This window comes from Phoca vitulina, unplaced genomic scaffold, assembly GCF_004348235.1.
Source record: "Phoca vitulina isolate PV1807 unplaced genomic scaffold, GSC_HSeal_1.0 scaffold4, whole genome shotgun sequence".
Taxonomy (NCBI): domain Eukaryota; kingdom Metazoa; phylum Chordata; class Mammalia; order Carnivora; family Phocidae; genus Phoca; species Phoca vitulina.
In genome coordinates, this window is record NW_022589707.1 from 77,603,224 (window position 1) to 77,628,552 (window position 25,329).

The 25,329-nt window shown below is 36.7% G+C and overlaps 2 protein-coding genes across 8 annotated transcripts in view; one reads left to right on the forward strand and one right to left on the reverse strand.

Moving 5' to 3' along the window:
• The window catches only part of CCDC146 (coiled-coil domain containing 146), a 117,488-nt gene extending 106,955 nt beyond the window's left edge, over positions 1-10,533 (reverse strand). Inside the window, exon 1 of the mRNA XM_032402307.1 lies at positions 10,451-10,533. The gene's annotated coding sequence lies outside the window, so the exon portion shown is untranslated. The remainder of the gene's footprint in view (positions 1-10,450) is intronic.
• Positions 10,534-10,840: 307 nt separating this feature from the next.
• Positions 10,841-25,329, forward strand: part of FAM185A (family with sequence similarity 185 member A) — a 140,347-nt gene continuing 125,858 nt past the window's right edge. For all 7 annotated transcript variants that reach the window (XR_004299084.1, XR_004299085.1, XR_004299083.1 and 4 more), the window contains exons 1-3: positions 10,841-11,520; positions 13,958-14,067; positions 21,666-21,758. Coding sequence is in view for 3 of the 7 variants with exons in the window: in XM_032402309.1 (XP_032258200.1) it covers positions 11,085-11,520; positions 13,958-14,067; positions 21,666-21,758 (639 nt within the window). In the remaining 4 variants the exon portion in view is untranslated. The remainder of the gene's footprint in view (positions 11,521-13,957; positions 14,068-21,665; positions 21,759-25,329) is intronic.

The following is a 25,329-nucleotide window of genomic DNA, read 5'->3' on the forward strand; positions in this document are numbered from 1 at the left end:
GCTATAAACATTTGAATGTAAGTATGTATGAATGTATGTTTTCATTTTTTGTGGGTAAATATCTAGGAATGGAATTACTGGGTCATATGGTAAGTATATGTTTAATTCTATACAAAACTGTCAAATTGTTTTCCAAAGTGGCTGTACCATTTTGTACTCACACCAGGAACAAGTGGACACCAAGTTTCCCACTGATCCATGTCCTTATACACTTGTTACTGTCAGTATTTTTAGTTTTAGCCATTCTGCTAGCTGTGTAGTGGCATCTAATTTTAATTTTTAATATGTGGTTTTAATTTGCATTTCCATAATGACTTATTGATGTGGAACATCTTTTTATGGGCTTAAATGCCATTTGCATATATCTTCTTAGATAAAGTGTCTATTTACTATGTTTTTGCCCAGTAAAAAATCAGGTTCTTTTGTTCCCTATTAATGTTGTAAGCATTCTTTGTATCTTCAGGATACAAGTCCTTTATTAATATGTTTTGTAGATATTTTCTCTCATTCTCTCCCAATCTCTTCATTTTCTTAGCATTGTCTTTTTGAGGAGCGAAATTTTTTAATTTTGAGGAAATCCAATGTATCATTTTTTTCTTTCATGGTTCACGTTTTGTATCTTAAGAAATCTTTGCCAAATTCAAGGTCACAAGATTTTCCCCTATATTTTCTTCTAGAACTTTGAGAATTTTAGCTTTCCTACTTGCATCTTTTATCGTGTTTTCAAGTTTTTGTGTATGGTGTGAAGTAAGGGTTGATATTCTTTGGGGGGGAGGGGCATATGGATATCTAGTTGTTCAGCATGACTTGTTAGGAAAAATATCCTCTTCCCATTGAATTATCATGGCACCTTTTTCAAAAATCAATTAGCCAAATTTGTCTATTTCTATGTTCTCTATTCTGTTCCATTGATTTATGTCTATTCCTATACCAATACAACATTATATTGATTATTGTAGACCTGCAGTTAAGTCTTAAAATGAGGTAGTATAAATCCTCACACTTAGTTCTTTTCTCAAAAGTGTTTTGGCTCAACTAGGTACTTTTATTTCCATATATATTTTAGAAGCAACTTGTCAATTTCTATTTTTAAAAAAGCCTGTTGCAATTTTGACTGAGCAATGAATCAATACGTTAGTGTGGGGTGATATGCCACTTAATGCTGAGTCTTATTTTCCTTGAATATGGTTTTGTAAATGATATTATTTTTAAATTTCAATTTCCAAATGCCATTGTTAGTCCTTAGAAATAAAATTGTTTTTTGTCATTGACCTTGTATCCTGTAACCTTGTGAAACATTTTTATTACTTCAGTAGTTTTGCACAATATTCCTTAGAATTTTCTATCTACATGATCATGCTGTCTACAAATAAACACAATTTTACTTCTTTCTTTCCAATGTAAATTCCTCTTATTTCTTTTTATCGTCTTGTTACACTATGTAGGACCTCCAGTACAATGCAGAACAAAAGTAGTGAGAGTGAACATTCTCACTTTGTTCCACATCTTAATAGGGAAAGCATTCAGTCTTTTATAGTTAAGTATGGTATCAAGTGTAGTTTCCATAGATGCCTGTACCAGGTGGAGGAAGTTTCCTTCTATTCCAAGTTTATGGAGAATTTATAATAGCAATGGGTATTGAATTTTGCTAATTTTTTTAAATCTATTGAGATGATCATGTTTTTCAACAAATGATGCTGGACAACTGGACATCTTTATGTAAAAGAATGCACCTCAAACCATACCTTGCATCATTTACAAAAAGTAACTTGAAATGAGGGATATACCTGAATGTAAAATCTAAAAGTAAAAGATGTTCAGAAGAAAACATAGGAGAAAATATTCACAACCTTGGTTTGGAGAAAGTTTTTTTGTTTTTGTTTTTGTTTTGTTTTGTTTTAGATTGGACACAAAACCACAAATCATAAAAGAAAAAAAATAGATAAACTGGACTTTTTCAAAATCTACAAGATCTGCTCTTTGGAAGACAGTATTGGAAAACTGAAAACAAAAGTCACAGATGGGAAGAAAATACATGCAAACAATGTAGCTGCCACAAGACTGGTATTGAGAATACATAAAGAAATCTCATAGCTTAATAATAGGAAATCAAAGAGACCAATTTAAAAAATGGGCAAAAGGGATGCGTGGGTGGCTCAGTTGGTTAAGTGTCTGCCTTCGGCTCAGGTCATGATCCCAGGGTCCTGGGATCGAGCCCCGCATCAGGCTCCCTGCTTCACGGGAAGCCTGCTTCTCCCTCTCCCACTCCCCCTGCTTGTGTTCCTTCTCTCGCTATGTCTCTCTCTGTCAAATAAATAAATAAAATCTAAAAAAAAAAAAGTGACAATACCAAGTGTTGGTGAGGATGTGGAGTAACTGGAACTCTCACATATTGCTAGTGAGAATGCAAAAATTGTATATAACTCCTTTGGAAAACAGTTTACTTATATCTTATAAAGTTAAACATACATTTGCCAAATGACCCAGCCATTCATTCATATGTATTTATTCAAGGAAAATGAGGATATATATCTATTAAAAAACTGTACACAAATGTTTATATTGGTTTTATTAATATTCACCCCAAACTGGAAACAACCCAAATATCAACGTAAGGATGTAAAAACAGATTGTGGTACATTCATACAATGGAATGCAACTCAGAAATAAAAACAAATAAACTACTGACACATACAACAATGTGGGTGAATCTCAAATACATTATATTAAGTCAAAAGGCTATGTACTATATGATTCCATTTATAGGAGTTCCTGGAAAAGGCAAAAGTGTTGGGACAGCTAACAGATCAATTATTTGCCAGGGGCTGGGTGCTGGGGGAGAAGGAGTGACTACAAAATGGTATGAGGGAACTTTTGTCAATGATGGAAAAGTTCTACATCTTGATTGTCATGATGGCTACATCACTGTATACATTTGCCAAAATTCATAGAACTGTCCACCCAAAAAGGGTGAATTTGGGTGTAAATTATACCTCAGTAACTTTAAAACAAAGCAAAGCAAACAAAAAGAACTAAACTTACACCAAGTGTGAAAACTGTAGACTATCAAAACAAAGAGAAAAAAATTCTAAAAACAACCAGAAAGAAAAGGCAGTTTCTCTACAAAGGCACTAAATTAGACAGATAGAAGACTTAGACTTCTCATTAGCAAAAACTGTACTCCTTTAAAGTACTGAGAGACAGTAACTGTCAACTAATTATTTAAGGGTAAGGACAAAATACAGACGTGTACCTCTGAAACAAATAATACATTATATGTTAAAAAAAAAAAGATAGTAGGAAGGGAGAAATGAAGGGGGAAAAATTGGAGGGGGAGACGAACCATGAGAGACTACGGACTCTGAGAAACAAACTGAGGGTTCTAGAGGGGAGGGGAATGGGGGGATGAGTGAGCCTGGTGATGGGTATTAAAGAGGGCATGTACTGAATGGAGTACTGGGTGTTATACGCAAACAATGAATCATGGAACACTACATCAAAAACTAATGATGTAAGGTATGGTGATTAACATAATAAAATAAAAAAATTTTAAAAAAAGAGTAAGGGCAAAATAAAGACATTTACAGACAAAGTCTGAAGAAATAACTCAGAGACTCATTGAATATATATAAAGATACACTTCAGTAAAAACACAACCAAATCTAGAAGGAAAGACGTGAGCAAATAAGTTGGTAAATTTGCTAAATCTAAATGAGCACAAAATATAAAAAACAATAATAGGGGCGCAAGCGTGGCTTAGATGGTTAAGTGATTGACTCTTGATTTTGGCTCAGGTCATGATCTCGGGGTTATGAGATCAAGCCCCATGCCGGGCTCTGTGCTGAGCATGGAGCCTGCTTATGATTCTCTCTCTCCCTCTGCCCCTGTCCCCCACTCACACACTCTCTCTCTCTAAAAAAATAAAATAATAATAATAATAATAATAATAATAATAACAACTACTTGTGTGGCTTCAAAAACAAGGTGGAACTAAAATATACAAGGCAATAAATGACATGGAAGACTGAAGGGAGAAGACTGATGTTAAAGAATTTCATTGTTCAAGAGGAGGAGGAAGATACTGATTGATTAGGCTTTGGCTAAGTCAAGTGAGTATGCCAAAAATTCAAGGATAATGATTAGAAGAAAAGAAATAGCCTTCCAAATTATATTGAGGAAAAGGTGAATAAAGAAAAACATATAGACTAAATTAATGGAGAAAAAAGAGAACCCCTCCCCAAAAAAGCAAAAAGGCAAGATTAATAGAAAACACAAAATAGAATACATATAAATGTAAAAGTAATTACAAAAAATGTAAGTGGATTAATTTACCTGTTGAGACAGATTCTCAAATTGGTTTTAAAGTATCCTGCTGTATTCTCAGACACCTGGGTGGCTCAGTCGTTAAGTGTCTGCCTTTGGCTCAGGTCATGATCCCAGGGTTCTGGGATCGAGCCCCGCATTGGGCTCCCTGCTCAGCGGGAAGCCTGCTTCTCCCTCTCCCACTCCCCCTGCTTGTGTTCCCTCTCTCGCTGTGTCTCTATCAAATAAATAAAATCTTAAAAAAAAAAAAAGTGATCCTTTAAAAAATAAATAAATAAAAATAAAGTATCCTACTGTATTCTGTTTATAAGACACAAGTCCCAAATATGTCACAGGCTTGAAGTAAAAGGATGAAAATATTATTATATAAAAATATATATCAAGTCAGAAAGCAATACTAGAGATAAAGAGGGTCATTATTTAACAACAAAAAGGAAATTTATCAGGAAGCAATATTAATCTTGAACCTATACATAACTAACAGCATAGCCTCAAAATATATAAATGTAAATGGAATTTCCATTCAATGCTACTACTGTGTGAATGGTTGAAACACAATTGCTACCTTGTAGAAATGGAATTAAGCATTAGCATATATAAGAACGCTTGTCTAAAGTTAGCTTTTAAAATTTTTCTATCATGAATAAACTCTGGTTGCTCTGTGTATCTAAACACACAAATACATATTGCTTTAACATACAAAGTACTCGAGAATATGTGTAACATAGGCAACTTCTCAAAGTGCTTAGAATGGGGAAATTTGACTGCATTAAGTCACAAATACTTTCCCGTACATCATGGGCATGGAAACAAATAATCAAATCTGTCCACATGTCGATGATCTCAAAGGAGGCTACCTACATATTCATTAAATACTACTTAGCACTGCAGGCTCCCTGCTCAGCAGGAAGCCTGCTTCTCCCTCAGCCTGCCACTTCCTCTGCTTGTGTGCACTCTCTCTCTCTCTCTCTCTCCTCTCTCTCTCGCTGACAAATAAATAAATAAAAATAAAAATCTTAAAAAAAAAAAATACTACTTAGCACTGTCAGTTATTAGATTATTGAGTTTATTAAGATTTCATAACAAGAATAAAAGTCATAAGATATATTTATTGTAAAAGTTTATAATTGAGAAAGTTGGCAAATTCCTTGGGCTTCCCTCACCTAAGCTGAATTTCAGAATTCTGTTTGTTACATTTTGCTGAAAACTCTCTCGTGCCCTCTGCTGTCCATTTATTGAATATCAATTATTAAATAAAGTAAAATCTTCGTGGGTATTTACATTTAGATAGTAAGAAATCCTCCACCTGTTTCATTATTTGAGTTAGTTTTAGGAAACAGTATATTTTAAGAAGTGCTTTTAAAACTTTTAAATTATAAATATGTGTTTATTATTGAAAACACACAAAAAATGAAATAATTCATTATCTCACTACTTGGAGATAACCATTGTTACCAAGTAGGAATTGTTTCTATGGAATATACTTTAAAATACAATTTTAGGGCGCCTGGGTGGCTCAGTTGGTTAAGCGTCTGCCTTCAGCTCAGGTCATGATCCCAGGGTCCTGGGAACAAGTCCTGCATCGGGCTCCCTGCTCAGCCCGTTCCCCCTCTACCCTTTCCCCCCAGCTTGTGCTCTCTCTCTCTCAAATAAATAAATAAAATCTTAAATACAATTTTATTTTAAAATTATTATTGTTATTACTATTATTACAGAATTGGGATCATACTAAACATACAATTTGGCATTCTACTCTTTTCACTTAATATTACTGTGAGATAATAGAGAAAAAAAAATATTGATCTCTCCTTGGCTCCTGGCACAGGGCTCCTGAAACACTTGTAATTTCTGGGTGTGATAGGAATGTCTTTTGTTCTAATGAGGTGACTTTGGGTGGGCTCTTAGATGGTTCCTGGATGAGGGCTGGTCACTGGAGAGTACAAACCATGATAAGAAGGTTGGAATTTTCAGCCCTGCCCCCATTCTCCTAAGAAGAAAGAAGGGCTGAAAATGGAATTAATGATCCATCATGCCTACATGATGAAGCCTCCATAAAAATCCCAATAGTATGGGGTTTGTAGAGCTTCCACGTAGGCAAATAAATCCACACAAGGAGGGAGACACACCCCAACTCCAGGGAGACTCCTGTTCTCAGGACTCTCCCAGACCTCACCCTGTATCTCTCTTCATTTGGCTATTCATCTGTATCCTTCAACTTATCTTTTAATAAACTGGTAAACATGTTTCCCTGAGTTCTGAGAACCACTTTGGCAAGTTCATCAAAACTGTGAAGGGGGTTGTGGGAACCTCTGATTTGTAGCCAAACCAGAAAGAAGTTGTGGGTAACCTAGGGACCTATTACTTGTAATTGGCATCTCAAGTGGGTGGGAGAAGTCTTGTGGAGCTGAGCTCTTAACCTGTGGGATCTGACACTATTTGCAGGTATGTAGTGTCAGAATTGAGTTAAACTGTAGGACACCCTGCTGGTGTCTTGGAAAATTGCTTGTTGCGGGGAAAACCCCCAGACATGTGGTAGCCAGAAGTGTCAGAAGAAGTGTTGTGAGTGTGGTAATAGTGTGAGAGTAAAGGAAAAACACACAGAAGGAGAATTGGACGATTTTCCTTTACAATTATATTATGGAAGTGCTCCCACATCATTGAATAGTCTTCAAAATATAATTTTTGAATTGCTGCATAATATTCCAGATGTATACTGATTTATGTAACATCCTACTCTTTTGAACATTTAAGTTGCTTCATTACTTTAGTATCATAAGTAACTCTATAAAACAAAATTCCTTGAAGTTTTTTTGAATGTCCCTAATTTATGCTTACATTAAATCCCCAAAAGTACAATTTCCAAGTCATGGATACACATATTTTCAAAGTGCTGTATGCATACTGCTGAAATGAACTCTGGAAAGTTTGTAATAACTTACACTCCCACTAGCAGTATATGTTCATGACCATAGGAATGTTGTCGTTTTTTTTCAACTGAAGATGTAAAAATACCTTACAAGTAAACTCGGAGGGGGAAAAGTTGTATATGATTCTCCATTCATTTGATGAATAATTATTTTTCTTCAAAGGTATCAGGAGGATAGAGGACCTTTTAGTAGAGTGGGAAGAGGGCCAGACCCTCTAATTGTTTAATTTTAATCTTTCTGAGTTTGTTTCCTCATCTATAATGTGAGCATAATACTTGCTCTGCTAAATTGAGTGTTTTATGAGGATACTATAAGATGACACATGTGAACATGCTTTGAAAACTAATGTCATACAGATGGGAGGCAGTATTTTTATTAGTCATCATTGACATGTGGACAGATTTGATACATAAGTCATGTATCAATAAAAGAGTATTTTTAAAGTATCAATAACTTTTTAATATCCTATATTAATCTTATATCAATCATTTCCTCCATTTTCAAATTCATGTAATCAGAAGAGTAGTATTTCAGTCAATTTTTTTTAGTTTTGTTTGAAAATAATCAAACAATGATTTTGCCACAGAGATAATTATGGTTCACTTGCCAATTCCATGAACTTGGTTTGTCTCAAAAAAGGAAATATTATCACAGAAACAAAATAATCTGCTAGGTATTCTTATTTAATCTAAAAATATTTGGCATGTGTACAACAAATGTGAGTACATTCTCAACTTGCATAAACCAATGTCTTTTTCAAATTTTTTCAACATTATCCTTGTGGGTTTTCATTAAAAAGACACTTTGAAGATCAGTCTGAATAATTATGACCAAATGAAACACAAAGTCAAGGACAGAGCTAATGTTTAGTGGGAATTTGGTGAACCTAAAAGCTAGCACTTACCATGAGCCTTCACTAGGAGGGAGAATAAGGAGAAAGAAAGAACTAGGAGGACAGAAAAGATGAAAGGATAACTTATGAAAACACTGAATTTTAAAAAAGATAATGGCTAGGGGAGAACCCTGTGGCTTGGGCCCACGAGGACTTTAGCCCAGTTCATTAGGATTTTAGTCCAGGGCACCTGGGTGGCTCAGATGGTTAAGCGTCTGCCTTCAGCTCGGGTCATGATCCCAGGGTCCTGGGATCGAGCCCCACATCAGGCTCCTGGCTCAGCGAGGAGCCTGCTTCTCCCTCTCCCTCTGCCTCTCTCCCTGCTCATGCTTTCTCTCTCTAAAAAAAAAAAAAAAAAAAAGCAGCATCATTAGGATTTTAGTCCATCTCTCTATCACTATACTTCCCAGTAATTCTAGTTATTGCACTTTTGCCAAAGGCTTCAGTTTTTTCCCCCAAGATTTATATATTTGTATGAGAGAGAGAGAGCAGGGGGAGGAGCAGAGAGAGAGAATCTTTAAGCAAGCTCCCTGCTGATCGGGGAGCCCAAGGCGGGCTGGATCCCAAGGCCCAGGAGATCATGACCTAAGCAAAACCATCAGACACTCAACTGACTGAACGCCCCCCTGGGCACACCAACAAGGGCTTCAGTTTTTTAAGACACTCAGTTTCAGCACTTGCATTTTATTTAATGCCATTGTTTGCAGTTTGTCTTTACTAAAGAACTTAGGGAGTAATGGGTAGCAAGAGGAAGGGGCACAGAAAGGGAGAGATATGCAGGGAAGCAGGAAATAATTTTTAAATTGCCTGCAGAATAATAAAAGGTAAAAAAGACCTTAAAGAGTCAGTTAGTGCAATCCTTCTTCATCTTAAAGCTGAAGAAACAGATTCAGGTGACACAAAGAGCCAGGAAAATAATCAGTCTCATGCTCTCCCCATTGCACTGTGTTGACTCTTTTTTCCTTATTTTAGCCCTAAAACTGGGGATCATTTGTAGTCAAAGAGGTCAATGCTGCTGTCAACACAAGTCCTGATCTCTCAGATATTTCTTGGTTACTAAGAATCACTGCTATCCCTAATATAAAAATACAGTAATTTACACTACAATTTTGTAGCCTCTGCATCATGTTCACATCCATTACCTCATTTGATCCTTGCAAACTCTTTAAGGCAAAACAAGGAAAGTATTATTGACCTCATTTTAAGGGAAAGCAATTAATACCCTGAGTCGTTCAATGACTGGCTTAAGATCACTTAGGATCAGGAGTGAGGCAGGACTCTAATGCTATTCCTATACCTGGTATCAAAGAGGGAGTTCTACCAAAAAACACCAGCCTGGGTGGCTCAGTTGGTTAAGCGTCTGCCTTGGTCTCAGGTCATGATCCCAGAGTCCTGGAATCGAGCCCCACGTAGGGAATCTCTGCTCAGAAGGGAGCCTGCTTCTCCTTCTCCCTCTGCCTGCTGCTCCCCCTGCTTGTGCTCCCTCCCTCTCTCTCAAACAAATAAATAAAATCTTTTTTAAAAGAATTACCCCCCCCCCCCACCCCATCTGGCTCTTTATTTTCTTGCTGAGGGATTTTCCATACCAGGGTACCTGCACTAGTTTAGTGAAGTTTGTATCTAACCACCCACTTTAGTTTGGATCTAACCACAAACTCTAGTTTGCATCTAGTTCTCACCTTTTTTTAAATAAAGATTTTATTTAGGGCGCCTGGGTGGCTCAGATGGTTAAGCGTCTGCCTTCGGCTCAGGTCATGATCCCAGGGTCCTGGGACCGAGTCCCGCATCGGGCTCCCTGCTCCTTGGGAGCCTGCTTCTCTCTCTCTCTCTCTCTCTCTCTCATGAATAAATAAATAAAATCTTTTTTTTTTTTTTTTTTTTTTAATTTTTTTTAAAGATTTTATTTATTTATTTGACAGAGAGAGACAGCGAGAGAGGGAACACAAGCAGGGGGAGTGGGAGAGGGAGAAGCAGGCTTCCCGCCGAGCAGGGAGCCCGATGCGGGGCTCGATCCCAGGACCCTGGGATCATGACCTGAGCCGAAGGCAGCCGCTTAACCAACTGAGCCACCCAGGCGCCCCAATAAATAAAATCTTTAAAAAAAGATTTTATTTATTTATTTAGAGAGAGAGCGCAGAAGCCGGAGAAGGAGCAGAAGGAGAAGCAGATTCCCCCCTGAGCAGGGAGCCCGAGGTAGGACTCGATTCCAGGACCCTGGGATCATGACCTGAGTCGAAGGCAGACGCTTAACCTACTGAGCCACCCAGGCACCCCTACTTCTCACCTTTTTAAAAGCCCAGTTTCTTACCCCTTAACTTGGTCCTGATCCTTATTTAGGTTCGTATTTTTCTCGGTAGATTAGGACCTCCAGGGTCTCACTCCAAAGCTCCACCTTCTCCAAAGAAGTCGCGTCCTCGGTATCCAAGGAAACCACGCAGTCCTGCCCACCTTGCTCCTTCCGCGCTTTCCATTGGCCAGTTGGATTCCCAAATGGGTTCCACCCCCCCTCCCCAGTTCCTCCAATGGCTAATGGGCTTCAGGCAAAGAGCGCGCGTCTTCTGAGTTCGGGTAACACTTGTTCTTACTACCCTTTCTACCCTGCGCATTGCCTCTTGGGATATGTAGTTTCCAAACTTCCCGGAGCCCCACGACCTCTCGTCCCCGTTAGAACTACCTATCCCATGCGCCTTTGCGAAAGGGGGCGGGCGCGGACGAGGAGTCCAGGTCCGAGTGGATACTTACAGCTGTGAAATTCCAACTTGTCGCGGAGGCGTGTGCGGCTGAGGTTTAAATTGCCGAAGAAAGTGAGCAGTTTTGGTTCAGCAGTTTGGTTTACAAACGTCTCCCCTTTGACTTGAGCCTGTGCCGTGGTCAAATAGACTGGCCGTGGCGAGACTGGCCTACGGCTGAGGTGATTTGTGGGAGCGCGAGAGGGGCGCGCCATGTTCGCCCCCAGCTCGGGCTGGGGGTTCGGCTGCCTCCGGCTCAGCCAGCTCCGAGCTGCCCGGCCCTGGGCGTGTCGGGCTGGCCCGGCCCGGCGGTACCGCTCTGGTGGGGGCGAGCGCCAGCCGGGGTCCGAGCCCGCGGTCTCTCCGCCAGGCCTCGCGCACCAGACTCTGAAGGAGTGGGCGCTGCTGGTGAGCCCCTTCGGTCGGCTGCGGGCGCGGCTTCCGTGTCATTTGGCCGTAAGGCCCCTGGACCCCCTCACCTACCCAGACGGCGACCGCGTGCTGGTCGCGGTGAGAGCAGCGGAGGGCGGGGCGCGGGACCTGGCGGGCCTGCAGGTGAAGTACGACGAGGCGCTGAAGGAGGTAGCCATCGTGTGTGACACCGTCGACCCCCAGGCGTCCGTGGAGGTGAACGCGCCCCTGAAGTTTGGCAAGTGAAGTGAAAACGGGTTTGGGTCCCAGGGCACAGCCAGAGAACTTCTGAGATTAAGCTGATGTGCACTTTTAATTGGTCCCTTTGGATCTGACTTTCTAACCTAATTTAGTTGCCCCCCGCCTCGGAACCTGCCTCTTTTTTTTTTTTTTTTTTTCTGTTCTACTTTGAGCTTCCTAATGAAAGTTAGACATCAGGTTCCCAATGATAGAAATTTTATAAATCCAGTGGAACATCATTTGGAATAATCTAAGTCAACTATTATTTGTGGAACCCTTATGTTCTCCTTTGGCACGTAGTTCCTATTTTTCTGTCACTGCACTTTGTCAATAGAAAAGTGGTTTGTTTTTCAGGGTTGAAGCTTCTTGATAATCCATTCAGTATGGCAGTCTGTTCACATTTCCCCTTGCCTATACACAGCTTGGGGTCTGTTCCCAAACAGCTCTGTCTGTAGGATGTACCGTATCTAACCTGGACCAAGTGTTCGGTTTCAGATAGGCACCCGGCTTCTTACTGATACATCTCCCTTGTAAATTTTCCGTGAGTAGCAGTCTTTGAAAAAACACAAACACAAACATATAGTAAAACTGCCCCGGGGGGACCAGTTGACAACGCCTGCAGTGTTCTAGGTATTTGGGTTCCATAATAATTATCAAATGCAAGCCAGTGTGTACACAGCAGTCTCCCCAGGAAAGTCTCCCCAGGCTCTCCTTCCTGGGACTGAAGGATGATACTAACGATGATCGTCATAGCAGCTAACACTTCTTTTCTTTTTTTTTTTTTTTAAAGGTTTTATTTGTTTGTCGGAGAGACAGAACACAAGCAGGGGAAGCGGCAGGCAGAGGGAGAGCAAGGAGCCCTATGCGGGGCTGGATCCTAGGAGCCTGATGGCCTGAGCTGGCTTAAACCAGTGAGCCACCTAGGCGTCCCAGCAGCTAACACTTATAAGATAATCTTTTCGAATCCTCACAATCTACCATCAAGTAGATATTGTTATTGGCACTGTTTCACATAAGGAAATTGAGATACAGCAAGTTTCATGAAATAAGTATTTATTGTGGGTGAACAAATCCATGCCTTCATGAAACTTACATTCTGATGGGGAGAAGATCAAAAAATCTGCCTATTCTCTCTCAGATATAAAGCGGTGGAGCTGAAATTTGAACTGACTGGAGTCTGCTCAGCCACTATGGTTTACTGCTTCTCAACTTCTTTAAACTAGCCTAGATGAATAAGAGACCCTGACCTCAAAATGTAACAGTGTGGGGTGGGGAGGAAGATTTGCCAATATATTATCATAATAAAAAAATGGACTGAGTATTGAAATAGAGTAAGCAAAATTTTATGGTAACACAGATGAAAATGGAACTATCTGTGCTGGTGATCTCAAACCTCATTTGTAGATTCCTCTTCTTAGAGTCAGAATCCCATTTCCAATTTACCATTTCTAGGTGTCTATTCCATGAGCTCCTCAAATCAACATAATTCAGTTTTCTTCATATCTACTTGTTCCTCCAGTTCTGTGAGTGGGTAAGAGTAGCATGACTGCCACTCAGTGTCTGGGCTTTTCTACCTGTCTAGTGGGGGTAGAGGATATTTATAATATATTTCCTTCTCTACATGTCTATCACTGCTGCCTTAGATCAAGGCTATGTTGTAACACTACTCAACTCGGGTAAAAATTGATTAATTACATTTGCATCCATGTAATTCTGGGGTAAAATTACTGGTTTATATATTTTAGATTATTGTGACCAAAGTATTACTGTTTTTAAAACCTTTATAGAGACTGCCATATACAAAACTGTAGAAATTTATTTTTATGCCGTAACTATTAAATTGTTGTGTTAAGCCCCAGTAGTTTGTGTGGGGTCAACAAACACAGATCTACTACTCCTACAATATGCTTTTAATTTATACGAGGTTTGGAAACCTTTAAATCTTCGTGAATATAAGGGAGAAGAGGCTAACTGGCTTATTCAGTTTACCATAATGACTTTTTAACTTCCTGTAGTCTTACTTGAACCTGTGTGTGTGTGTGCGTGTGTGTGTGGTGTGGTGTGGTGTGTGGGGTGTGTGTGTGTGTTTGTGTGTTTGTTTTCTCAGTGGGGAAGAGGCATCTATGATCTTTCCCAGGAATGTGTATTAATTGGAGTCTCTGCCCTCTTTTACTTTTCTCCTATATTACTTTCTCTCTCTTTAGATGATATAGGTCAATAGAAATAACTGCTTTATTTCTAAAAGCTAGCAGAAGAGGGCACTACATTTGTCCTGTTGCTGTGGTGGAGACCCCTTAGATGCTGACAACTATGCTCTCTCCAGAGTTCAGTAATATTATGAATATAACTGAGGAGCTGGATTTCTGGGGAGTACTAAAATGCTTTGGAGCTCATTAGCCATAGTACTAATTTGCTTTTTCTTTTTTCATTTCTAGATTTGAATATCAAGTCATCAGGTTCTGGCTGTGTAAAAATCCAAAATATTGAGTGTGATAATTGTAAAATTGAAACTGAGCAGGGGACTGTCATCTTACAGTCTGTTAAGGTATAAACATTTTCCTAATTGTGTTTAAATCTTGTTGTTTTAAAAAACTGTAAACTTTGAGCTGCAGTGTCAAACTAACACTATTATTCTGAGTATCACGTGTTGAGAATATTGAATATTATTTATTCATCTCTCAGACATTTCTGGCAAAAATTTTGTCTTGAAATCAGTTCCGTTTTGAAAGTATAGAGGTTTGTAGCAACTTTGAAGGTTTTCCTCATTTTTATTTTTCCTTAAGATTTCATTTCAAAGTGTACAGTGAAACTAATAATACATTCTTAGTATTCTAAGATCTTAAGTTAAATTTTAGTGGGTTTTTTTTTTTAAGATTTTATTTATTTATTTGACAGAGAGCGCACAAGGAGGCAGAACAGCAGGCAGCGGGAGGGGGAGGCAGAGGGAGAAGGAGGCAGAGGGAGAGGGAGAAGCAGGCTCCCCGCTGAGCAGGAGTCCGATTTGATTCGGGGCTTGATCCCAGGACCCCGGGATCATGACCTGGGCTGAAAGCAGATGCTTAACCGACTAAGCCACCCAGGTACTCCAAAGAAATTTTAGGTTTAACAAATGGTTTTCTTCCATTTATTAGAGTAAGGAAAAGTCTTTAAGCACTACAAATATGCTTAAAATATTCGTCACATTTTTAACGTACTAGGTAGCTCATTACTCAAGGATTAAGTAGGTATTTGTGCTAAACAACAAATGATTCGTCTTGTTTTGTAATAACACTTTTATATTCAATTTTCTTAAAATTAGATTGATCTCAGCTCTAAATGATTTCAAATACATCTCTGATAGCAGCTGGTTTGTCATTACTATTGGTACTTCTTACATTTGCATATTCAAAACGCTTCTTATGTTTGCATATTCAAAACACAAAGCTTGTGAACTTTGATGGCATATAACTTTGTTGAAGAGAAGTCAGTCACCTATGCTTCATAATTTTAAAACATTTTCATTTTTATCATAAGCACTAATTAGAATGATTGATGCATTTAAAAATTTTTATGTCATTTGTTTCAGTCACTTTTATTTGCACCCTGTCTTTAGTATCTGTTCACATGTGAACCATTTCAAATAAATGTAATTGCACAAATATCACAAAAAATTAAAGAATACTATTATATGCCCTTTTAGAAAAATAAGATGGTTCAGGTTCTTATTGTAAAAGATACACAATGAAGTCTTCATGTTGAATGACTAACTGGATAAGAATATTCATAGTTCCTTTTTGCCTTTAGAAATATATTGTTCACTCATCTATGCTTGACCTTCAGAAAATTCATCTAGAATATTGTCTTCTGAAAACTCAGTATCTTATATTTTTAGTTTCATAATCAAAATTAGAAGCTAGATGATACAAACAAATGGAAAGATATATTTGGGATTGGAAGAATTAATATTGTTAAAGTATCCTTATTACCCAAAGCAATCTACAGATTCAGTGCAATCCCTATCAAAATGCCCATAGCATTTGTCACAGAACCAGAACAAATAATCCTAAAATTTGTATGGAACCACAAAAGATCTTGAATAGCCAAAGTAATTTTGAGAAAGAAGAACAAAGCTAGAGGTGTCACAATCCCAGATTTCAAAATATACTGTAAAGCTATAATAATCAAAACAGGCACAAAACTGGCACAAAAATAAGCACATAGATCAATGGAACAGGATAGAGAACCCAGAAATAAACCCACATCTATATGGTCAATTAATCTATGACAAAGGAGGCAAGAATATACAATGGAGAAAAGATAATTTTGTCAATAAGTGGTGCTGGGAAAATTGGACAGCTACTTGTAAAAGAATAAAACTGGAGTACTTTCTTTCATCATACACAAAAATAAACTCAAAATGGATTAAAGACCTAAATGTGAGACCTGAAACCATAAAACTCCTAGAAGAAAACATAGGAAGTAATCTCTTGGACATCAGCATTAGCAACATATTTATGGATATGTCTCCTCAGACAAGGGAGACAAAAGCAAAAACAAAAGAAAAACAAAAAACTATTGGGACTACACAAAATAAAAAGGTTTTGCACAGCAAAGGAAACCATGAATAAAACACCTTTTTTTTAGAATGCAAAGTATATTATCTTTAAACTTCTAAATTTGAAAACAAAACAGCCTAGGTTAAATAAAGCTGAGTGTGCTCATTTGGAGCTCAGTTTTCCTGCTTGCAGTGCAAAAACAACTTTCTAAAACTCAGGCAGGAACACTACTGTTGTGATGGTCTCTGATTGGGTGAACTGATCAATCTCAGTTGGTAACATCCCTTTTTTCTTTCTTGGTAAGAGTTTAAAAAAATTTTAGAATAGATGCATTTTTCTAGTCTTAACAGAGACAATTTCATTCCAGATGTCTCCTGAGAGGCATATACCATATACAGGAATCCATTTTCATCCTTCTCACTTTCATACACTTCAGAAATCGGCATGGACACACTCTCCATGCTGCCTGTTCACTAACAGGAAGATGGCTTGATTAGTGTTGAAATGTAAGCACCTTCTAATTATCTTAATGAGCTCACTCATGTTGACATGATCAGGTACAATGAACTTGGTTTTGTCCAGGACTGGAAGTTGCTTCTCATCCTTGTACTGTTCTAGTGAATGGGAGGAGATATTTGTGAATGATATATTTGCTAAGGGGTTAATGTCCAAAATATATAAAGAACTTACACAACTCAACACCTAAAAACCAAAAAATCCAATGGAAAAATGGACAGAGGACCTGAAAGGACATTTTTCCAAAGAAAACACACTGCCAACAGATACATGAAAAGATGCTCAACATCACTAACTATCAGGGAAATGCAAATCAAAACCATAATGAGATATCACTGGACACTAGTCAGAATGGCTAGTATCAAAAAGACAAGAAATAGTAAGTGTTGGTGAGGATAGGGAAAATAGGAAACCCTTGGGCACTTGGGAATGTAAATTGGTGCAACCACTGTGAAAAACAGTATGGACGTTCCTCAGAAGATTAAGAATAGAAATACCATATGGTCCAGTAATTGCTTCACTAGGTATTTACCCAAAGAAAGCAAAAACACTAATTCAGAAAGATATATAGACCACTATGTTTATTGCAGCATTATTTACAATAGCCAAGATATGGAAGCAACCCAAGTGTCCATCCACAGATGCATGGATAAATAAGATGTGGTATGTATACACACACACACTGGAATATTACTCAGACATAAAAAAGAATGAGATCCTGCCATTTGTGATAACATGGATGGACCTAGACTCGAGGGTATTCTAAGCAAAATAAGTCAGAGAAAGACAGATACCATATGATTTCACTCATGTGGAATTTAAGAAACAAAACAAACGAGCAAAGGGAAACAAAAAGAAATCAAGAAACAGACACTTAACTAAAGAGAACAAACTGATGGTTACCAGTGGGGAGGTAGGTGGGGTGGGGGCTTGGGTGGAATAGGTGTTGGGGATTAGAGTATATTTACCATAACGAGCACTGAGTAATGCACAGAATTGTTGACTCACTGCACTATACACCTGAAACTAATACACTATATGTTAACTATACTGGAATTAAAATTAAAAACTTAATAAATATATTACCATTAAAAAAATGATAGTTCTATGGGTACTGCTCAAATATAAATGTACTCAAAATCACAATTAAAAGAGTCTGCAGATTAAAAAAATTTTTTTAAATCAGAAGCTACTATCCTAATGTTCATCTCTTTGCTTTTTTCTTTTGATTCATGTGATAATTCTGAGAGATCTTTTTTGGTCATTTTTCTTCCTCCTGCCATTATGGGCATAAAAGAAAAAATGGTTTCTCAACTTTGGTACTATTGATATTTTCAACCAGATAATTCTTTGTTGTCACGGGCTGTTTAGAGACATCTGTGGCCTCTACCTACTAAATTCAAGTAGCACACTCCTTGGTTATGACAATGAAAAACACCTTCACATTGCCAAATGTTCTCTGGGGGGCAAAATCACCTTTAGTTGAGAACTACCATTCTAGGCAAGTCCTTCAATTTTTCTGTTGTCTTACCATTTTTTTTAAAGCATGGTTGACAGTAACTGATGAATTATGATGAAATAATTCCTAGGATAATGAAATAGCAGAATATTATAAGATGTGAAAAGTAAGAACACTAAGAGCCAATAATGTATTTTAGATTTACAAAAGAGTCCAGTAGATGGATATAGTAATTTTAAGATAGAATGTGTTTTATTCTATTTTTTAAAAGTGAGTAAATTTTCTATATGTTCTTTGGAAGACCTCTAAGAAAATAAAAATCATGAAATATCAGTCCTTACAAATAGAATAGTTTAAAAAAAATTCAAGAGCTAAAATTGGGTCCAATGGATCCTAATGGTATACCAGATCAAGAGAATTATTCTTAAGATCTTAGGATATAACTGACTTAAATTCATAAATAGGAGCACTTGGTGAAAGATCTTGTTTAATTTTTAAATGTACAATATTATTATCTTGAATTAATGATTGTCTATTAATATAAGTTTCTTTTCCACTAATTTTAAGGGCATAAATATATTTGATCTGTTTGATAAAATGTTTACAGCAATAATAATAGCTATTGTTTGTTTACTGGGTCTTTTTTGTACCAGGAAACTTAGCTAAGCCTTCATTTAATCTTTGAGTTATAGTATCTCCCCTTAACCAAGGATGAAACTCAGGCACCAAGAGATTGAGGAGCTCATTTAGGTTTAAATAGCTAATAAATTAAGCTGAGATTTGAAGTTGGGTCTTTCTTAATTTCCAAGCTCATGTTCTTTCCACCTTTCTTTTCTTTCTTTCTTTCTTTCTTTTTTTAAAAACACTCATAAGTGACTTTATTTACTACACACCAGAGACCTTGCTAAGAGTTTTGCATATATCATCTCATTTAATCAGCAGAGCAGCCCTGGGAGCTACGTGCTTCCTTATTTGACAGATGAGGAAGGTGAGGCCAGGAGATGTTTCTTGCTGAGGTCACATAGTTGATGAATGACAGAGCCAAGACTTGAACCTAAGTCTGTCTAGAGCTCATGTGCTAAAACCACAAGGCTGCGTTGCTTGAATGACCTGCGACCATCTGGAAACACAACCTCTGTTTATATTTTTATAATCATTTATGTATGTACTTGTTCATATGTAAAATATATATATCTTTTTATTTTATTTTTTTCATGGATAATTTTTTAATTTTAATTCAATTAATATATAATGTATTACTGGTTTCAGAGGTATAGGTCTTTGATTCATCAGTCTTATATAATACCCAGTGCTCATTACATCACATAACCTCCTTAATGTCCATCACCCAGTTATCTCATCTCTCCACCCCGCCTTCCATTCCCCCATCCACCTCCCCTCCTCCAGCTACCCTCAGTTTGTTTCCTATGACGGAGTCTCTTATGATTTGTCTCCCTCTCTGGTTTCGTCTTGTTTTGTTTTTTTCTCTCTTCCCCTCTGATCCTCTGTTTTGATTCTTAAATTCCACGTATCAGTGAGATCATATGATAATTGTCTTTCTCTGATTGACTTATTTCGCTTAGCATAATACCCTCTAGTTCTATCCATGTCATTTCTTTACTGTTGAGCAAAATATATGGCAATACTACATTTATTCTGCACTCTTAGAGAATAAGTAAAGAAATTTTTTAGGCAACATACATAACTCATGGAAGGCCACACATTTGCATTTTTAAAAAATGCAATATAGTAGTTTATACTGAATTGGTTCTGATTTATTTATTTTGTTTTATATATTATTAAAAAACCTATAATCTAATTTTTTGGAATTAGATTAGTTTTAAGTTATAATAGTAACTCTTGATATCTTTGAGCCTTAGCCCTCTTTGAAAATGATGATTGTCTCCTTAGAAAAAAAATTCACACATATGTGAAATTTTGTTTTCAATTTCATAAGTTTCATAGACTCTCTAGAAATTCATGTAAGCTTGATTTAAAGTAACATTTGTTTTGGAGGTACTCTTTTCAAAAGTTTATCAATTGTCTGCTTGATGAATACTATGTTTAAAATGCAGTTTGACTTCAGACTCATGTCTCTGTGGGCATAAAGTAGTCTACCACTGTAATATAGGTAAACTTTTTAAGAATGATTCATTTTGTCCCTTTCACTAAATTTTTTGAAATTCCTTCCTGGGCTTTTTTTGCCTAAGGTTTTTCTATTTTTTCCCTTGAGTAAAGCAACCAGAAGGTATATGGTTGTTTTGAATTTAATTTTTCCCTACGATTTAGACACTTCTATGCTGTTGCTGGTCATGATTTTGGTGACTGTGCTTTTGCTATTTTTCTTCCTTTGCTATTTACCTTTTTTTTTTTTTTTTAATGATTATGGCAGAACTGAAGATGTATGTAATGGTTAAGGTAAAGCAAGCTACTCTAAAAAATAGATCAAACATCTAATGGCTCATGTACAACCATAGTTTATTTCTCTCTTTTGTCCAAGTGTGTGGGTGGCTCTTCTATTTAGTGATTCTAGGTTCTTTCCATCTTCTGGCTTTGCCATCTCTTAAAATCTTACTGTAATCTGCACTCATCTGGTGGAAGGGGCAGAGCATAAAGAAGGCACACCAACTCTTCTTAAAAGCAATAGCCTTGAAATTGCACAGAGCATTTCCATTTAAATTCTGTTGGCAAGAACTTAGCAACCCCTCAGAGGTAACAGAAGCTGGAAAATATCATCTCTTCATGGGTCCAGCTATATTGCTATTACTTTGGGGGAAAAAACTGATTTTTTTATAGACCTATGGTAGTTCTTCCACAGTTGCCAAGTGTGAAATCAAATCTTTCTCTCCCCCCACTCCCCCAGGACCCCTCACCACTCCACACGCTTTTTTTTTTAGACAGAGGAGGATAACGGTGACTGCTGTTTTATTTGTGCTTGGGACATTTTCACCCAAGTTCCATTTTCTGGGGTGTGATATGCTAGAAAGTTTAATATAATCAGTGGGCTGTACCTTAAGTATGAATATATCCTTCAGAAGACTCCAGCCACAGATGTGGATTTTGAAATCATACAGACCTTGATTCTGTTAGTTTATATTTCGTTGTTTTCTGTCATCTGATAAAAGTTATTTTACTGTTCTGATTCTTGAATTTCTTCCTCTAAAAATTGGAAAAATATAACACTTATTTCTGAGTTGTTGTGAAGATTAAATAAGTCATGTAAAGTAGTGAACACTGTATTTGGTACAAAGAAAATGTCAAGTAATGGTAACTATTATTGTTATTAATAATGATAATTATTAATAATGATGAACGGTAATAGTAATTATTATCATCTTCCTCAACATTTATGTTTAGTTAGCCAGTCACAGTGATCTTATATTCCCAGACCCTTCTTCAGTGAAGCTACTCTTTTTCTCTAATGAGTACGGATGGCTTATTTAATCCCTTTAACAGCAGTTGATGTTCTTTCCCAGTTGATGTTATTATCCAAACAGTGCATTTCTGTTTTATTCCTGGTTCCTTTTGCTGCTTTATTATTATTTAAAAAGAAATTTATAAAATGTTGGAATTTTTTTATTAGTCTACATCAAATTTATTCTTTTTCTCTATATTTTTGTATTTGTCTTTCAGAGTCAAAAATTACATGTTCAAACAAAAGGAGGCAAAGTGATCTGTCTGGGAACAGTTTATGGAAATATAGATATTCATGCATCAGATAAAAGTGTAAGATTGAAACTTTTTTTTTATTAGCAATTATAATTTTGCTTCAAGGTGGCTCATGTAGTTTGTAGGTAGGTTCTACAAAATTTGTAGCATAACATTCTCACCTTTTTAGGCACTTTAGTTCATTAGTAAATTCAAATTTGAAATTGACGTGATTAAGTATTACACAACTTAAATTTTAGTTTGTGATTTAATACTTTTGACAGGTATTGATTTATTTGGAATTGATAACATCTTTAAATATTAAATATTTAATTCAAGTTCAGAAGGGATGTTTATGATCATGGATTAAACCTGATCATTGAGTATTACTGCCACGGTTAGGATTAAATTTTTTTTATGTGTTAGATTTATTTGAGCATTTTTCCAAGACCTGTTTACTTTTCCTTTGGACAGTTGAAGGTTGAATTTCAAAACTCAACTTTCTTCAGTATTTTCCACAAGGTGGCACCATTAGATAGCATCGCTACTCTCCAAAAGCTTTTATTATCCATAGAGATTTTGGTTGCTATGAGATAGTTTGTATTTTTTATTTTATTTATTTTATTTTTTATTTTTTTTTAAGATTTTATTTATTTATTTCACAGAGAGAGACAGCGAGAGAGGGAACACAAGCAGGGGGAGTGGGAGAGGGAGAAGCAGGCTTCCCCCCGATCAGGGAGCCCAATGTGGGGCTCGATCCCAGGACCCTGGGATCATGACCTGAGCCGAAGGCAGACGCCTAACGACTGAGCCACCCAGGCGCCCCGAAATAGTTTGTATTTTTTAAGTAACTTTTGTTGCTTTCTGTGATTTAGCATAGTATTAGGAATATAGTTATAATTTTGAAGTATAAATTGTCACAGTTTTTTTAACATTATGGATAATGTTTTAAATCTTTGAGAAAGATCTAGTTCACCTTTTATTTTACACTTACACAATTTGCAAGAATCTTTCATTATAAATTTAGATTCTCTACTGAGCTTTATTCTCAGGTAGTTGGTGAGGATGAGTTATATCTTGTAGGTAGATTATTATTATTACTATTTTTTAAGATTTTAATTATTTATTTGAGAGAGAGAATGAGAGAGAGAGAGCACGAGAAGGGGGAGGGTCAGAGGGAGAAGCAGACTCCCCACTGAGCAGGGAGCCCGATGCGGGACTCCAGGATCATGACCTGAGCCGCAGGCAGTCGCTCAACCAACTGAGCCACCCAGGCGCCCTTGTAGGTAGATTATTGTTGGCATAATTAAACAAGGTAGATTATAACAGTAATTGTTTCTACTATTGTCACTTTTATTTCCCATCACCTTTGTCTTAGAACCTGTGGGAGACTTTTAAGCCCAAACATTTAAATTCATCCTTTTCATTAGACTAGGAAAGTATTGAAAGATACTGTGTGGCCTAACTGGCAGCTCTTTTAAGATGGCATTTAGTTTCACCCCTTGGATTGCTGTGGGCTTAGAAGTGCAAAAGGGAAATTGGACAACTTTGCAGCTCCTTCAAACTGTCCTTTAAATGATGGCTTATGTTAATTGAAATGATCTAAGTTACCAGAATATTACATATTGACATTCAAATAAACATTTCAAAGGAAAGTTTAAATCATCTCTTCATTATTTGCTATTTTGAACATTTTGGCCACCTTTTCCACTCATTAAGTTATTTATTTGTTCCAACTTACATGGTTTATTGAATATTCATTTATTCCTGCTTTCTATTATACTATTTTGTTTCTTTCCTGATTGAGTTTTGTGTTTTATTAAAGAATTAATCTGGATATTTATTTCTATTTATATTATATGTAGTGTTAATATTTAAAATTTATTTCTAAGTTTGTGGGGTTTTATATAAAATAAATGCTTATGATATGTTAACTCTTAATATACAGCTTTCACAGAGGTGTGCTATAGATACTTGAGAGGTAGCGTAATGAATTGGTTAAGAGCACAGAACTGAGAAGCAGACTACCTGGGTTCAAATCGGACTCAGCCACTTAAGCTTTTTATTTATTTATTCACTCATTCATTCATTCATTTATTATTTTAATCTTTTAATTTTTTTTTTTAAGATTTTATTTATTATTTCTTTGAGAGAGAGAGAGCACACAAGCAGGGAGAAGGTGAAGCAGGCTCCCCACTGAGCAGGGAGCCCGAAGCTGGGCTCCATCCCAGGGTCCTGGGATCATGATCTGAGCCAAAGGCAAAGGCAGATGCTTAACCAGATGAGCCACCCAGGCACCCCTCACTTAAGCTTTTTAACTTCAGACAAGTTACTTAACCTCTGTGTGCCTTGGTTTTCTGGGAAATGGAATAATAGTAATGGACTTAACTCAGAGGGTTATGAGGATTAAATCACTTAATACAGATTAAGTACTTAAAACAATGTCTGGCACATAGTTAACTCTAATACAGTGTTTACTATAATGATGATGATAAAGGTAAATGAAACACAGGAAAGATGACTAGTCCTAGATCTGCCAGTTAACTTTACTGAGACTTGTTCCATTATTCATAACATAAAGTTGATACTGTTTCTTTTTCCTACTCAGCAAGATTGTGAGAAACAAATGAGTACTGTAAACATTTAACAGCATTTTTAATATGTCATTTTAAATGGAGTGCTGTTTTAAATAGTATCATTAATTTTAGTATCCTAAGTTTGGCACAGAGAAGATAGAAATTCATTTCCTTTGATGTTTGGATGAACTGGTGACATAGTTGTCAGTTGACCTCTCTTAGTTTGGGCTACAAAGCCACAGTGCTTCCTTAAAGTGTGATTTTCATTATATATAATGTTGATTTATAATAACTAAACTTATGAAAAATTTTCCTTCTTGTGTAGAAAAGAAAATTAATTTATAGTAATATCTCTATCAAGAACGTATTAATTTTTGGATCTACTTTTTGATCTTTCTTTAAATAGCTACTTCTGTTAATAAGCAAGCTATACAGTTTAATCCAAAGAGTCTGTTTATGACTATTTGCTCCATTAGCATTAATAACTATAAGCAAGAGCCTCAGCATTTTGCTATAAACTATGGTGTCCTAGCTTTAATTTTTCTAGTTAGTATCTGATATAGTGCATTATATGTGGTACTCAGTGAATTTTGAATTTCTTTGAAATTAATTTTATGGAATGATTGGCTAAAATAACTACATCATTGTAGTGGGGAAGGTGTACTTTCACTTGCTTTTATTTGCTTTGATGCAGCAGGGGAGGATATTTTTCTAGTTTTCTACAAGGTAAAATATTTAGTATTTAATGAAAAAAGTAAATCCTTGACCGTTTCCAGATACTCATACAAAGTCTCTTAAAGGCTTTATTTGGTTTTGGGGAGAATCTAATCAAAAGTGCCCCTTTGCCAATTTAATCAACTTTCAAATATTCTTTCAATATGTATCCTTTTTTTATCCCCTAAACCAGCCTCGTTATCTGTAAAAACCTGGAGTTGTTGTCTGCTTAATGGAAGTGCTTGGTGAGTTTGAAACCATGCATAAAGCAACTTTTCATGAAGAAACTTTGTAGGTAAAGGACAAAGTTTTTCAGGAATTTTACATCTGTACTGTAACACCGAGGAATGCAAAACATT